This window comes from Mus caroli, unplaced genomic scaffold, assembly GCF_978045245.1.
Source record: "Mus caroli unplaced genomic scaffold, Mus_caroli_1 scaffold_1, whole genome shotgun sequence".
In the NCBI taxonomy this organism is placed as follows: domain Eukaryota; kingdom Metazoa; phylum Chordata; class Mammalia; order Rodentia; family Muridae; genus Mus; species Mus caroli.
In genome coordinates, this window is record NW_028227256.1 from 1535462 (window position 1) to 1553306 (window position 17845).

General features: G+C 40.3%; 1 protein-coding gene across 4 annotated transcripts in view; it reads right to left on the reverse strand.

Moving 5' to 3' along the window:
- Positions 1-6563, reverse strand: part of Rp1 (RP1 axonemal microtubule associated) — a 408574-nt gene extending 402011 nt beyond the window's left edge. For all 4 annotated transcript variants that reach the window (XM_085835373.1, XM_085835382.1, XM_029485010.2 and 1 more), the window contains exon 1: positions 6463-6563. In XM_085835373.1, the coding sequence (XP_085691499.1) occupies positions 6463-6480 (18 nt within the window). In that variant the 5' untranslated portion in view covers positions 6481-6563. The remainder of the gene's footprint in view (positions 1-6462) is intronic.
- Between the last annotated feature and the right edge of the window lie 11282 nt (positions 6564-17845).

Sequence of the window (17845 nt, forward strand, 5' to 3'; positions counted from 1 at the left end):
TCCAGACAAAATATGTGGTTTAAAGACTGCCTAATTCAGTGTCAAAACTTCACAGACAGCACATTGAAATCCAGGCAGTTAATTGACATGCTTAGGGCCACACAGCTAATGTTCACCAAAATTTAAATTCTAATTTCAAAGGTTGTGTGATTTTAATTAAAGTGTTAATAAAGTGATTTTATCTCATTAATTGGTTATTGATCCATAAAAATCAGTAGTCCCTGTCTTTGAGCTAGGTAGCCAAATGGGTCTATCATAAGTTATTTTTTAAAAACCCACAATACATGTTTCCAAATTTGTCAAACAAGGTCAAACATCTGAGGAGATCCTTAGATCCCCTCTTCCCTTAGAACTGGTCTTTCTCTGTATCCCAGTTCATGTTTACAAAGTGAAAAGGAAAGCTGTATTTGGCACAATAGCACAATTCTATGTTCTATGCATGGTGGGTTAGTACAGTCACCTGGTTAGAGGAGTTAAATATTATGAACATAGATTTTACTGTAAAATGAGTTGGATCTTCCAAATAGATGGACACCCCAACCACCAATGTCTGTCAGTATGATTTTATCTGAAAATTAATAACCTTAAATGATCAAGTAAATGAAGCCATTAGAGTCACTAGTGCCTATTCCTATGTCTGGTGCTCTTATAAGAAGAGAAAACTTTAACATACCCTCCGAGAAAAAGCCATATGAAGACCAGTGCTTGATGTCACAAACCAAGGAGCTCCCAAAATGAGAACACTAGGGCTGAGAGAAATAATGTGAATATGCCACCTAGTGACACTTAGGCATGACCCGTCTGGTCCTCAACCTTGGGAGGAATCAAGAACACAACTCTCATGGGATAGATCAGGCCCTAGTGGTAGACTGAGTTCAATTCCTAGGACCACATGGTAAGAGGCATAAAACTGACTTTTGCAGGTTGTCCTCTGACCTCCACACATATTTTAACATGTGTATGGAAACACACATATACAAAATAAATTTTTTTCACCTTTTTTTGCACATTTTTATTAGATATTTTCTTTATATACATTTCAAATTCCAAATGCTATCCCGAAAGTTCCGTATACCCCTCCCCCACCCTGCTCCCCTACCCACCCATTCCCACTTCTTGGCCCTGGCATTCCCCTGTACTGGGGCATATAAACTTTTCAATACCAAGGGGCCCCTCTTCCCAGTGATGGCCAACTAGGCCATCTTCTGCTACATATGCAGCTAGAGACATGAGTTTTGGGGGTACTGGTTAGTTAATATTGTTGTTCTACCTATAGGGTTGCAGACCCCTTCAGCTCCTTGGGTGCTTTCTCTAGCTTCTCCATTGGGGGCCCTGTGTTCTGTCTTATAGATGACTGTGAGCATCCACTTCTGTATTTGCCAGGCACTGGCATAGCCTCATACAAGACAGCTATACCAGGGTACCTTCATCAAAATCTTGCTGGCATATGCAATAGTGTCTGGTTTTGGTGGCTGATTATGGGATGGATCCCTGGGTGGGGTAGTCTCTGGATAGTCCATCCTTTTGTCTTAGCTTCAAACTTTGTCTCTGTAACTCCTTTCATGGGTCAAAATAAATATTTTTAACTAAAAGAGTTCTTGAAGGACTCAAGACTCTTCTTAAATGTCTCAGATATTGATGGTCACATAAAGTTGGCTCTTTCCCTAAAACTCTATGACAGCCTCCATGCATTTAGCAGATGTGGACATCTGTGTTAATTAATTTTCTTTATATGTGGCTGTGAATAAAATACCTGACTAAGACCACTTAGTGAGGGATTAATTTTGTTAAGGGCTTACACGTGCTATACACCATAGCAGAGAAGCCATGGTGATGGGTGTGTAAGGTAGCAGGTCACATTGTGTCCAGTTCAGGAAGCAGAGAGCCATGAATGCAACTCATGTTCTCCTTTGATTTCATCCTGAGACCACCACCACCCACCACTGCCTACAATGCAAGTGGCTCTTCCCACTGCAATTAACCCAGCCTGGGAACTCCTTCACAGACACATAGTCTCCTAGGTGATTCTAGATCCTATCACCTTTCTCTCTTAACCATTATACTCTTCTTATGTCTGAATATCTCTGCTAAGTAATAATACTATTATTCATTCTGTAAGTAAACCAGAGACTGGCAAGAGCACCAGAGACCACTCAGCTGCCTGGGCTGAAAAGTTGACCTTTAAAAGTTTTCTTTAGAGAAGCAAAAGTCTGGGACTTGAGAGATGGTTTAATGCTAAAGAGAGCCTACTACTCGTGTGTGCGTGTGTGTGTGTGTGTGTGTGTGTGTGTGTGTGTGTGGGTGTGGGTGTGGGTGTGTGTGTCTGTGTATGTGTATGTGTGTGTGAGAGAGAGAGAGAGACAGAGAGACAGAGAGACAGAGAGAGACAGAGAGAGACAGAGAGAGACAGAGAGAGAGAGAGAGAGTAAAGTCAGAACCAAAAAGCAAAAGCAAAATTGCCTTTTTTAAGTCTCAGAAACTTCAACATTCAAATGAACTGTAGGAAAATCAGGGAACCCTCAGTGCTGATAATGAGTCCTGCCTGATGCCAGAACTTCCATATTATTCAGATGGCCCTATCTTCCTGAGACTGGCACCAGGACCAATGGCTATGTCCTGAGGATTCACCCCACTACTAACATCAGCTGGTTTCCAACACACGCTTTAAGCCCTAGGAACTCTCCTACCTCTTAGTGATTTCTACTGAAACTGCCAGACTCAGGGTTTTATCGCTCCCACTAAATCAAAAATACTCTGAGCTCAGCTAAGAGATGCCAATAAAACCACAATTCATACTAGGAAAAAATAATTAACCAATTATAGCTGTCCTAAGAGGAACTAGAACATCAACAGGTGGGCATGTTATACTTGAGGGACATGTGATTACAGCTAGTGAGGAGAAAATTATGGGAGTGGAAGTTGCATGGGGGAGTTATTCACTTCCCTCATGACTATAACCAGGAAAGAATGTGGCTTTTGGGTGATGTAGAATTTGCCTACACACAGACTTATCTGTAGATTTACATCCTATTTTAGGACAGCTCAACCTTGTGAGACACAGCTCCAAGTATCCCATCTCCTTCTTTACTGGGAGAGTGCTGATGGAGTTCAGATTGAGTGGTGGATTAGGAAGAATGGAGTTATGGGTCGAACTGCTTGAAGCAACCCTACCTCTGTCCAAGCCCCAGCCAAGAGTCAACATCATACTGAAGCACAAACCCTAGTTCCCCAGGACATGCTGCATTTGAAACCAGCTCATTACAGATGGAATCAGCCAAGGCAAAGTCATACTGGAGCAGGGTGAGCTCCTTATCAATATGATCATATCTCTGTGAGGGAAAATATAGACACAACCCACACTCAGGGAGAACAGCAGGTGACAGAAGACAGAACCATGCTCCTAAAATCATAGAAACCACATGCCCATCAAAGCAGCTGTGGTTAGGCAAGGCAGGGTGCAGACTGCCCTCATAGGCCTCAGCACAAAGAGTCTTAACACCAATTAGAGAATAATCAGAAGCATGGTACCTGTGCTGCTGATGGTGTTCTGATTTCCCCCTCGTGGTACCTGTAGTGACCTGAATGAGACTGTCCACATAGACTCTGACATATAAAAACTTGGTTCCCAATTGATGGTGCTGTTTGTTGAGATCTCAGTGGTATGGCCTTGTTAGTAGTAGTATGTCACTGAGAGAGAGCTTTGAGGTCTCAGAGCCTCACTTTGTTCCAAGTTTGCTCTCTGCCTCTTGCCTAGAGTTCAAGATATGAGCCAGACCCCCACCCCAGCATCCTGCTCCTTCTACCTCATGTGTCTGCTCTGCTATCCTGGATTCTTACCCTCCAGAACTCTTTCTGTGTATAAGTTGCTTTGGTGATGTGCTGTTTTACCACAGCAATAGGAAGGTAACTATTTACTACTTCCAAGTGGAAAAATATAGTGATGATAATATTGCCAGAGCCCTACAGACTGACTGCTGAAGCATCAGACTAGCCAAAGCTTCAGTTCTTTGATGGACCTGCCTCCTTAATGTGGCTCAAATTTCCTTAACCTCCAAAAATCCTCCAAGTTGGGTCACAGTAAGCTCTCTTCCAAGAAAACAAGAATATACTAATGAGTGCAAAGCCCACAGAACTTAATGCCACCTGCGCATGCTGGCTCTACTTACACATGTACCTTTCTACCTGAGGAGGTAGGTCCCCTCACACTCTTCAGATGGGTCCCAAAGGTGAGTGTAGGCACAGTCAGCAACCTTGCACTCTTAGTCCTCATCAAGTCCATTTGTCCCTGTGGGCTCAGGTTGTACGACACTTAGAAATCTTCCACATGAGACTCAGCACACCATGCCCTTAGTAGGAGCCACTCTGTAGCCTGATGGACTAAGTCTGTGTTACTTAAGTGTTTCATTTCATTTTTTTTCCAGAGACCGCTTTCTCTGCTATAGGTGAATCATCATGTCTTCAAAGCTGCGTCCTCTGATCCGCCAGGAAACTTCAAATGTGAATTATGCAATTGTTTAATAAAACTCAATCATCAGTCATTTGGTAAAAGATGTTACCATACTTTAACTACTTCCGCAAATGAATACTACTACAAGAAGAAATTGAAGCCAGGCATTGTGGCACAAACCTGTAACACTGGAACTTAAAAGGCTGAGATGGGAGGATTACAAATTGGAGTAAGCTGAGGTTATACAATAAGACTATACAGTAAAACCCTGTAATGAAAAGAAATGAGTACTGATCATTTGAATAATGTGAACTCTCCTGAATCTAGCTTGGAGAAAACTGACTTTAGTTCATACTGACTGTAAGGATATGAACTAAAAATTCTAGAAAAGGAAGAATCAAACCTATGTTGGATGATGATTGTGCAGAATTAGGATGTTTCTATTCAGATCAAATTAGCTTGAATGATCTGTAGCTCTCTTTGTATCGAGCTACCACTTGCCCATCTCTGACTCTAGCCTCACACCTTATGGACCCTTAGGTAAACCTTTCAGAATTCAATAACCCACCACTAGTTTCCATGAACCCAAAGGCTAAGAATGTCACCAGACAGCACCTGTGGCCTATACCAGAAATTCCCCAATCTGCTGTAGCCCATCTACCTGATGTTGCCACTGCTGATATTTTTGAAAGGGGCCTTGACTTATGACTTTGTTTTGTCTCATAAACATTTAAAACATCCATAGATCTGCAACCATGTTGGAACATGGTATTTGGGGTAACTAAAGTCCATGTTCCACAGCCATGACTATTTTACTTCTATTTCATGGTACTCCTGCTGAGTATAGTGATTATATATGTAATGGTATGGTATTTATTTGCATATTTTCAGATCTATAATAAATTGAAAAGTAGATTCATCAATCAATTATTGTCTTGCAGATTACTTTAGCAATATTTATTATTGATTCTTCTTCTGTTTAATATGTAACGTGAGGCTTTATTTACTTGAAATGTATGTAAAATTCGTTGACTATCAGTGCAGCAGGAATATGTCCAGTTTATTGTATATGCCAGTAAGAAATGTTTTAACTAAAGAAAAAAGATTAAATATTAAAACAATTATTTGAGTAGATAAACTCAAGATAAATGGAACTAGTGTGAAGGTGAACCAGCTCACACCACTAATTAAAAGCCGCAGTTAACTCTTCAAATCTGTTATCATCTGCAATATCTCATCTGTGAACTTGGCCAGTTATCCACCGCCTGCTGAATGACCCAGTGTGGCCCAGTACTACACTGATGGACTCTCCAACAGTGAAAGTGTCCAGGTCTCCATTAAGAATGCCAGTCTCTATGGGTGACACTGCGTTCATGTTACGTTGCTATTACATGAATCTAAGCTACTAAATAAATATAAACAGAAACAAAACACTGATTGCTATGGTGCACTGCAATCTCTCAAGCATGTGCAGAAATCCCTTTGTTTCATCAAGAGGAGAATCTGAGCAAAGGCTGAGCTTGCTACGAGTCTGTCCTGTCTGTTGGGGTAAGATGCTCTATAAGCATCTACAAGTTATGGTTCCTGAAAAGTGTCTCCTGTCTCCAAGGTCTAGAGGATAACAGAGCAAGTCAGTGTCTAGCATCCCTACATGGCAGCTAGTTCCAGACCCACACAGATGGCACCAGTGTTCCCCATGGGAGAGTCTTCCACACGAAGGCATTTATCTAAACTCTCTCAAAGCTAGAATAGATTTAAAATATATACAGAAAAATGCCTCACAGAAAAAATAAGTACTAACATTGCCCATAACAACCAAGACCAGCACTCAGCAGCGTGGTCAGTGCTGCTTCTGTCCCTTTCTTTGGCAGATCCTCTAAACCATTCAGCTGTCTTCTACATTAAGTAAATTTACAGATAGTTTCCCTTTCTAAAGCCTATTTATAAAATGTAATGTTAGCTACCATTCCGTGCCAAACATAAAAGGGCAAGGAGAAATAAAACACATAGATTACCTGCAATCTCTCAAGCATGTGCAGAAATCCCTTTGTTTCATCAAGAGGAGAATCTGAGCAAAGGCTGAGCTTGCTACGAGTCTGTCCTGTCTGTTGGGGTAAGAGGTGGTGTTTGCATTGTCAACAGTGTTTCCTACAGCAACAGCAAACACCTCACATGATCCCAAGGCAAGCACTGGCACAGAATGATCCTAGCTGGGATACATGACCGTTGTTATAAGTACAGCCCTCTCCTTCTAAGAAAGGAATGTTGAGGCTACAGCAGATAAATTAAACAGCAGATTAAATAACCCACTTTGATATTTTTCCACTCAATCCATCTTTTGTGGCATGTCATATAGTGTGGCATGGAATCAAAGAAGCATTTTATTCAATTTTGAAGTAATTACTTTCAGTGGTTGTATGGGGGAACTGTATGGTAATCTAGTTGAACACAAAAAAAATGGGGTCATAAGCCCATAAATAAGCAAATTGGTTGAATTTCCCTGCTTTCTTTAATTAAGAACTTCTTCTGCCTTTCAAGAATTCAGAGGCCTTATAGCTGTAGTAAGAACTATGAATATTCATGTGTTAATCCTGTGATTTACAAAAAAAAACCTACCATTTCTGGCCAAATTTAAAGCAAGCTTTATTACATATTAAATACTACAAAGAGATGGGCTTTGGTCAGGACCGTTTCCCTGAATTCCTCATCTGAGAATGGCCTCAAGCCACGTGTTGCAGGGGTATGTATGAGTTACAGGAGTGTATAAGGACAAACCTATAGCCAGAATACTTTCCCATGAGGCTTTGTTATTGCCCAAAAACTACAATTCCCAATATTCCAGGAAGTCTCCTGGTTCACGTGCAGGTGGGACTTACAGATTAATTTGGGGTTTTGCAAATGGTCTATCAACTTTCAATTACACTCCTAACAACTATATAAACAAATAGTTGAGCTATACAAAGCAGATTTTGTGCAGTATAGATAGCCCAGGAGGTGGGGGGGGGAACCCTCATAACAGAATAAATATGCCTACTTTGAAAGTCTCCATTATTTTGATTTTGGTTATCTGGACCCCTGGATCAAGGTCCCCAGCTGTTTGTTCTTGTTCACTTCAAAGTCTTTACCAAGTTATACCTGATATACAAGGATTTGCAAATATGTAATAAACATACTTTGATAAATTTCAATATGTACTTATACCAATGAAACCATTATTACAGTAAAAATAATAAATATGTCCAGCATATTGGGGTTGGGAGAATCATTGTGAGATCAGCTTACACAGGATATTCTGTTAACTTCTTTGAGATAGGATCTCGTGTTTCCTAGACTAGCTATATAGCCAAGGCTAGCCTTCAGCCCTGATCCTCCTGCATTTATCTCCCAAATACTAGAATTACCGGCAGGCACTTCCACTGCAGGCTTCTGAAATTTTTAATCACAAAATATATTATTGTTGTTTATAGATACTATGTTTGTACAGCAAATAACTAGAAGTTATTTGTCATACAAAAACACAGCAGTATGCCCTTTGGATAACATCCCCCACAGTTCTCCATGCCCATCCCCAGCATCCACCATCCTGTTTTCTACCCCTATGATCCTGACTGCTTCAAATCCCACACCTAAGTGGATTGTTTGTTTACCTGCCCTTTGCTGCCTGGTTTACTGCACTTATAGTATGATCTGGTGCCTTGATGCTGATCTAAATGGCAAAGTGTCCTTTTTTATGACTGAAGAGTTTTCTACTCTATAGAGAGAAGGATTATAAATATATACATATGTAACATATATGTAGATGTATAGATTATATAGAGACAAAGAAAGGGACAGAGAGGGGGGAAAGAGAAAGAGGGAGAGAGCGCTGGTCATGCACTTACACTTTGCTTTTGCTTCTTGACTATGCTGAACCACATATAACATAGGCATGACATTACTCCAAAAGTCAGCTCTTAGTAGCTTTACCCACGTGTGAGTTTGCTGGCATACTGTATCTCTAGTTATAATTTCTGAGGCATCTCTACAATATTTTCTGTAGGTACTTGGCCATTTCACATTCCTTCCCCCCAATAACAGTGTATACAGATTCCAGTTTCCTCACATCCTTACAGACATGTCAAAACTTTTAATGACAGTCATCCTGGGTGTGAGATGGTGGCTCAGTTTGCATTTTTTTTAATGATCAATGGTTTATCATTTTTTTACCTCACTGTGTGCCGCTTGTACATTGTCCTGAGAGAAAAGTCTATTCAAGTCCTTTTCCTATATTCTCATGCAGTTATTTGGGATTCTGCTGTTGTTTTGTGGTCTTCTACTTATTTTAATACTTAGAGCAGTGTTACATTCTGTATGGTTTTATTTTCAATTCAGCAAATATCTTATGATAAAAGAGAACATACAATAGGCAACGTTTCTTCAGACATTGCTTTGGAATGTAACCGTAGAGCACAATTCTCCCGGAGGAACCTTGCCTCTTGAAGCATCATTCCTTGGCCAGTTAAGCAGATGAGGGTGGTATGGGAGATAAGCCATGGATGGCCAGCTAGAAACCTGGGGCTGCTATGCTGCCTCTGGAGTTCTTTCTGCTCCCACTGAGTGCAGGGTAAAAGCCATCTTACCCTGCAAAGTGAAGGAGTAGATGAGAGGATCTCAGTGTCTTTTTTTTTTTTTTTATTCAATGATGCTACTGTAGGGGCTTGGGTGCAGATCACTGATTGAGCCCATGTCATATGTGTAAAGCCTGAGATTCAATCACAAAAATAGTAATATTAGCATAATAATAATAATAGCATATGGACTTCATTAGCATGTTTGAGTTGACTGAAGAAATCATCAAAAACACATTTCTCAGATATATTGTACAAGCAAAACTCAGTCAGAGATGATGAATGAATACATCTAAGACCACAGCACGTTCAATACCCCCCCCCAAAGCCACTAACACTGGTGGAAATTATGATTCTCTTTTAACCATTGCAGCTTCTTTTTAAGCTCCAGTTTTGGGGCTCATCAGAAGTATCCAGCCCTTCTCACAACCATCTGTGACTTCAGGCTTCCCATTTTATTTTGGCTGGCCTATTTTGCTCCCAATTTCCAAAATGAATCTTTGCATGATGCTGGATTCCTTTCTTCCCTTTTCTTACTCCACAATCCTGCTGCTACTGTATCAGTGAAGCATGTCTCTAGTAGTCACCGTGCCCACACTGCTGATGGAGTCACCTTTTCCAGGGAACGGCTGCTGCTCTCGGAGATCTAGTGGACCTCTGGAAAGATTTGTGCTGATCTTTCTCTGCCTCTTCCTTGACTCACATCTCAAGGGACCAAGAAGGGAGGGAAAACACCAGTCCAGTATTTCCTATCAGTTCAGAGGGGCAGGAACCGGGAGCTTTTCCACAGGGCTGAGCCTGGCCCTCCACTGAGCAGTGTCTGCATTCCAAGGCTGGAGCCTGTCACCACCCTTCCAATCCCTTTGAAGCTGGGCAAAAGGCCTGCCAACAAGCACCAAACTTGAGAGCTCCTCTGCCAGCCCTGGGAGGGGCTGTTTCCTGCCTGCTTTTCGAAGCCTCTCACAAGAGGGAATGGCAGTCACAGTAATTTTGCAATATTTAACTCTAGACACCAAAACATAAAAACTCTAGTAAAGTGGGCTTTCTATCAAACAGGCCAAAATCAATTTGGTCCTAAAAGTAATTTTATCAACCTATTGCCATGATTTACATATTTAAAAATATTTGCAAGCAGATTTTTTTCCTAAGTATAATTAAATATTCCTAGCATTTTAAATAATTGCTGGCCTTTTCACTTTGGCCGCTCTGGACCTGTTTCTTGTTTTCTGCCTGTGAAGCATTGCATATGAGAGGGGTTGCAAGATTCCTGGAGGAACTCTGAGGCAGTTTTCCTGATCATGCTCCAGACATTGACCTCTGTAAGATAAGCAGTGCTTCCCAGTCTTCCATCCAGACTAAAGGATTGCCTGAGAGAATTTTGTTTGTGTTTGTATTTTTTTTTAAAGAAACTTGAAGAACATTAGAACTAAAAGAGTCCAAGAAAAATTGTTCACATAGGTTGAGAATCCTTAATCCAGAAAGCTGAAACCCAAACTTCCTAAAGGCACAAATAATAGCATAGGTAGAAATGATAACTGTGACCTACCCTGACCTACCCTGACCTCGTGATGGGCCCTAGTCCAAACACAGATACACTAAAACTTAGTTTATAAAATTACCTCAGACTATGTATAGATGGTATATATCAGACAAATTAGCTTCTCATTTAAACTTAGGCCCCAACCCCCAAACTTTTAATTATTTTTATATTCTCATATATTATTTATAGTGGTTATATATAATATTATATATATCTATACATATCTATATATGAATATATATATATACATATATCATACTTCTAACCATAGATAGATAGATAGATAGATAGATAGATAGATAGATAGATAGATAGATAGATAGATAGCTCTTCCAGAGGACCTGGGTTCAAGTCCCAGTGCCCAGATAGTGGCTCACAAGTGCCTGTGGCTCCAGATCCCTATGGATCTGACTGGCTCCTTTTCTGGACTCCTCAAATACCAGTCATGCATGTTGTGTACAAGTGGGTAAAATATCTATACACACAAAAATAAATAAATATTTTCATATATATTTTCATACACAGACACACACAAACACACACGTATACATATGAAAACCCCAAAGAAATAGTAAACACTATGGTCCAAAACATTTTGAACAATGGATACTCCAGTTTTATCCTTTTTCAAGGGATGAGTTATAGCCCACCCTAAGCCATTTACTTCAGCAAACTGTTGTAATGGGAAGAGAATTCACATACTGATCTCTCGATCTCCAGAGTAGTAATTGCTGAGGAGTGGATATTCAGAAGGTGAGTTGGTCATAATGGTGAAGGATCAGGGTTTTCGTAAAGGGACCCCAGAAATTTCTTTTATCCTTTGCTGCATGTAAACACATTGAGAGACAGGGAAAAAAAGATTCTTAATTCAGGACTTCTAATTCTAGTCCCATGATGTAAGACTTGCAAAATAATATTTCCTGTGTAAGCCACCCAGTCCTTTACTGTTAAAGCAGTTGGATTCAGCTCACAGCCACAATCAGCTCCTTCTGAAATACAAAATTTAAAATCACCGCAGCATGCTGCATGTGGGCACAAGCACGATTTCAGCAACATTTTGTTACAGATATCTACATATATTTATATTGCATTTGTGTGTCTGTGTGTGTGTGCATGCATATGTTTGTATGTCTGTGTCTGTGTGTGTGCACGTGAATATGGATTCATGTTACATCCTTAATTATGCTTCAGGAGAAAAGTTTAAGTCATTTTTCTACCTCTAGCTGAAATAGTAGTCTAATGTAATAACAAACATTGATTTGACATTTACAGCCAGAAAACTGATTCTCAGCCAGGGAACTGGCATTTATGAACTGTGTGGTCCTAGGAAGTTATTTCACTGTCTGTGAAATGGCATGGCAATGGTACTTCCTGAATGTGATGAGGAGCAAACTATACTTCTTTCTGTATGGGCTTCCTGTCCTACAGCCCAGAGCACACAGTATGGACCTCAATGCACTGTCTGACATCCACAATGCCAAACCTTTACATCATTATCCATTAGCAGATGAGGAAACAGGGGCAGTCTGCTCCAGAAGGACACATTTAACCATCATGTAACACGGAATCTAAATATACAGTGCTTGTAATGTGATGTTTCACTGGCCTAGAAGGATGCACTTAACCATCACATAGCACTGAGTCTAAGTATACAGTGCCTGTAATGGATGTCTCATTTTAAGTATTTAATACTTTAGGATACATATGAACAAACCTGTGAAATGTAGCTATGCACAAAGGTAAGCAGGCAACAGAATAAGAAGTTTATGACAGATTGCAAATTGATCCTCTTTGTTTCCTTCATTAAGAGTTTGGCTTTAAAGAGTTGCAAGGTGAACTAATGCCACACAGCATAGCCAGAGAAGACCAGCATCAGCAAAGCCCAATGAAGATCAGCAGAGTGGCAAGGAGAGCTAATACCACATAGCAGTGCCTGCTGTCTGTTGGGTTCCCTTTCTAAACACCACACATTTTTTCAACCATCCTCTCTAGCAACACATCACATGCCCTTTTTCCAGGCAGCTTCCAGAAAACACCATTTGTCTGTTCTCAACAAAACATCCTCCCATATGCCTGCTTCAGCAAAAACATCTTATAAGACAGTTTCCAGAAAAATATCACATGATACAACTGAGTCTCCAAAGAAATCAGAAGTTTCTACCTTTGTGGTGAACATGCATACCATACATACAAAATAAAACATATAAATCCTAAAACATACCAATAAATAAAACATATAAATCTAAAAAAATTTAATTAAATAAATGTAAAGTAGGAATAAAATTTAAAATATGGGCCAGTGAAATGTTTCAGCAGGTAAAAATGCTTGCTGCTTATAATCTGAGTTTGATCTCTAGAACTCAAGACAGGAGAAGAGAACTGATCCCCACAAGTCTGACTTTCACACGTGTACCATGAACCTGCATTTATACATAAAATAATAATGAGAATAAATACATAAAAAAATCACACAAAAAAAGAGTTTGGCTTTATCAATTTCCAAACAATTGTCCCTTAACTGGAGGAGATATACCAAGTCCAGATCAGTAGATACCTGAAACCATGAACAGGGTCAAATCCACATATTCTGTGGCATTTTTGTTTCATATTTAGATATAGCTTTAATGAAATGTATTAATCATTCATAATAAAAGATTTATAATAACAATAAAATGACCAGTTACAACATTCTATAACAAAATTGCCCACACCATCACCACTTTTACACTTTGGAATTTTTATTAACAAACAGAGATTACTTGAGCAAAGGTATCATCATACTGCAAGAGCCAGCCTGGTACACGTGGGTGCTCCCTACAGAGAACCCCTAAGTGCTGAATGCACAGCAGTACATAAGAATGAGTGATGTTCCAAGTGGGATGGGGTGGATCAGAATGCAACAAAGTTAAATTTAAATTCATAGCAGTGTGCAACTTAAAATTTCCGAGCTGTCCATTTCTGGAATCTTCCATTAAATATGTTTGGACCACAATTGATCATAGAAAGCAAAAGCTCAGATGGGGGAGAAGGTTGGCTAGTTCATGAACATGATGCTTGGTGACAAAGGTGACTTGACAGAAACTGGCTGGAGCTCCTCATCTGGACAGGCAACAACAGTGTGACTGCTGGCGCTCTGCAGACACACACTGGGCCATGCTGTGTGACAGGACACTGCGGTAGCCATTACCATTATGTTCATTATTGCACTGTCTGTGATACACACCAGCCCTCTTCTTCCAACATTCATTGTTGCAATGCAATGCATCCAGTGCAATGTGTAAGTAATGGTATAGGCTCAGGACCCCCGAGTTCTCAGCACAAAGGAGATTTATTTGCCCTAGAGGGACAGAGGGCAGGGAATAAAGGAGATACAGGGCAAGGGTGACAGGAAGAAGGGAGAGGAGGATAGGTGTATTTGTCCAGGAGGGGAACAAAAGACAGCCTCTGGTTAGACAGACAGACATGGCACATAGGAAAATGGCAGTGTGTTAGGATGAGTTGTTAAATTTTAACTGGGCATGTTATTAGGTGAGCCAAAGGGGGCTTTGGATTGCTGGACTTTAATACTTTGATAGTTGGATGTTAGTAGTCAGCCTAAAAAGGAAGAAATGTCCATATAAGGGACTAGACCTTGGTGGCTAGCTTTAGAAATGTAATCTAAATGTATGTATGATACATGCATGCCCTCACTCACATATGTGAGCTCACACTCTCATACATATAGTGTTTAACAAGGCACAGGGACTAGGGAGAAGGGAAAGGCTTGCCAGAACCATGCTCGCCATGCTCAAGCTCTCCTGAGTCCCTTCATTATGCACTACACCAGCGAAGATAAACCTATGCATTTCCCCTGTTCCCTTTCATAAGCCCTTTTTTAGACTTTTTATAGTAACACCAAGTCTAACAATTATTTTCAATGGCTTTGCATCAGCTGTACACCTGCTGAATATGACAGCAATCCTAATCAAGAAAGGGTCAAGGGCCAGTTATGTTATGACTATGCCTAACACAATACTGCAAAAACCCTGACATATGACTGCTTCCTCCTACGGTCTGCCTTTCCTTCCCAATTCCAGTTGAGTCCAGAACATCAGGAGTTAAACCTTTTTTGAAAGCGCCACCTTGTGGCCTGCACACATTGATGCACCTGTGTATTGGACAAAGAATCGTGGACACAGGGAGGTTGGGCCCAAGACCTTTATACAAGAAATGAGTTTCATAGCTCTCTTAATCACCTAGAGAGAAGATTCGGTGAGCAAAACACTTGCCAGACACCAGGAAATCTGAGTTCGAATTCCCAAAACTCGTGTAAAGCCAAGCACAGCAGTGCACATCTGCAATCTCAGTACTCTTAAAGTAAGATGAGGGCAGAGACCAGCAGAATCCCCGAAGCTCATGGGCCAGCTACTCTAATATATTCAGTAGTTAAAGGCAAAAGAGAGACTTTGTTCCACATGGAAGGAGAAAAATCAAAACGCAAAACTATTCTATGACCTCTAGATACATGCTTTGATAAGTGCATGCCTTCACTCACATAAGTGAGCTTGCACTCCCATACATATATACACATGCTCATGAGCATACACACACACATGCATGCATGTGAGCACATACACACGAGCGTTATCAACCTCAGTAACACTAAAAATTAAATATTTAAATTTAACAAAATCTGTAAATGCTTTGCTAAAACGTAACAAAAGGAACTAAAATTGAAGCAAACTGATATGCAATTTATGATTCGGAGGGTCAAGGCCTTCCATCACCATGTTCCATTCAGAAAACACTCTAACTTCCCTAACAGCTGGGCCAGCCCCACCTTCCAGACTAAAAAACCAAGCTCAGGACTTTCGATCCCAGCAAGCCCTGGAAATCTCCACCCTGAAAACATCTGTGCACCCAAGAAACACTATAAAAACTCTGACTTATGCTCAGTTCTCTGCTCCTTCTCATCCTAGAAGCAGCAGCCACCCTTCTGGGTTTTTCCCTCCCCATAAATCTCTTGTGTGAGGTTTGTTATGGGTGCGGTTTTATGCTATTTCTTGGCTTCCAACTGCTATGATATCTTTTCCTTCAGAACCAAAACACTTATTAGGGGTAAATATTATTAAGCATGCTAGTCATATTTTAAATCTCTTTCACAAAATACCCAATACAAACAACTAAATAAATATTCCATAACTTCAGAGTTTTAGCCCCTAATTGTTGTCCCTGTTGTTTTAGCCCCACAGAATGGCAGAGAATATCATGGTGGTGGAATATCAAGTGTGTGGGACAGGCTACTCAACTCATGCTAGACAGACAGCATAAAAAGGGAAGTGGAATAAGAAAAAGGAAGAGATGTAGGAAAAGAGATAAGAAGGAATGGCTGGATATTCCATAAGGCTTACCCTTAGTAAACTATTTACGGAACAACTTGAACCATGAAGCTACCAGACCCCACCTTCTGAAATTTTTAAACTAGCTCTGAAAACTTGCACCTGCCTGAGACCAAGTCTTGTGATACTTGGGGAGATACTTCATATACAGACCATAATATCAATAAATCCACATTCTCTTCAGTTGGTGTACTCAGTATAATACAAATCAAAATTTCAGCAATGCTTTGGAAAGACGGACAAGCTAACTCTGAATGCTAACTAAAAAGAGAACCAGTAAGCATGGAGGAAATGGGCTAACTCAGGAGGCAGAGGCAGGCAGAGGCCAGCCGGGTCTACAGAGTCAGCTCCAGGCTAGCCAGGGCTATGCAGAGAAACCCTGCCTTGAAAAACAAAAGAAAGGAAGAAAGGAAGCAAGCAAGCAAGCAAGCAAGCAAGCAAGCAAGGAAGGAAGGAAGAGAAAGAAAGGGAAGGAGGAAAGGAAGGAGGGAGGGAGGAAGAAACAAAGAGGAAGAAAGCAAGGGAATGGAAGAAACTAAAAAAGAGCAAAACCAGGAAAGCCAGAGCAAATTTGAGCAAAGCAGAGTCGAGAAACTCATTCTCCCCACCTATTATAAAAAGATCTACTATAAAGCTAAAATTATACAGCTCACAAGATGCCGTCAAAGATATATAAAATTTAATAAGAGAAAGAATAAAGAGCACAGAAATATATCCACAGCATGAATTAGGTTTGGAAGAAGGAACCAAGGGAACTCAGTGCAAGTTTTATCTTTTCAACAAAGGCTTCTGGAACAGTGGGCATGAAGCACAGTAAAAGAACCTCAGCATACCTCTCAGACATCGCAAAGGTTCCATTGAGATTACCGACCTGGCACCAAAGCTGAAAAGATGCTAGAAGATGAGAGAAGCCCTGCCAGTCTGCCCACACGACCCCAAAAAAAGAAAACTCAGAATGTTAGAAGTTTGAAGACTTTTAACAAGACTTACAACCTTCACTCAGTAAATGGTGATGTTGTGACAGCTAAAAGTTAGGTCACGGGGTGAGAGAAATATATTTTTTCTATCCATATCTAATAAAGGACCTGAAACTATGATATCATACAGTTTGACTGATAATATCATCTTTCAAAGTCATACTGAAACAATTCCAAGACAGACTAACAAAGATGTCCAGGCTTTGAAAGGTGATCTATGGTGAGGTATTCACCCACAACGGAGAGGGATTATCACTTATATAAGGAACATAACATGAACAGAAATGTTTTACGGTACATCTGTCTCTTCTGCTGTGTTAGGACACAATTTCCGTCCCATCTGAAGGATGCAACATCTAGGTGTCACTATAGACTGGAAGTGGAAATTGGGGCTTCATCTGGCACAAAAACCTGTTGGCATTCTGTGGTTTCTGTTACATACAAAAAAACAAATACATAAATTAGAACAGTCAAAGCTTAGCCATCTGAACAAAGACAGAAGCAAAGTATTGGGAAAGATGACCAATGCCAGTATGCACTAGGAAAGGTAACTTATACCTGCCTGAATAGCTTAAATGAAAAGAGGATGTCCCACAGTGGAGAGCAGTGCAGATGAAGTCTCTTACATTGTTAGCCTGAATACAAATGAATCAGTTTAACAGTTTATTGTAGAGTGAAACATATAATTGCCTTTAACCCAGAAACCCCATATCTACTAAAGTAGATGGAAAACATATGTTCTCCTAAAATCTCTATGCATGTTCATAACAGCTATTTCATCATACTCCCAAACTGGAAGTATCATTAGTCTGCAGGCTAAGCAGTCTGAGGTATCTACAGATTTAAATACTTGCCAAAAATAAGAAAAAGAGGGGCAAATTTTGATTTATTCAAAA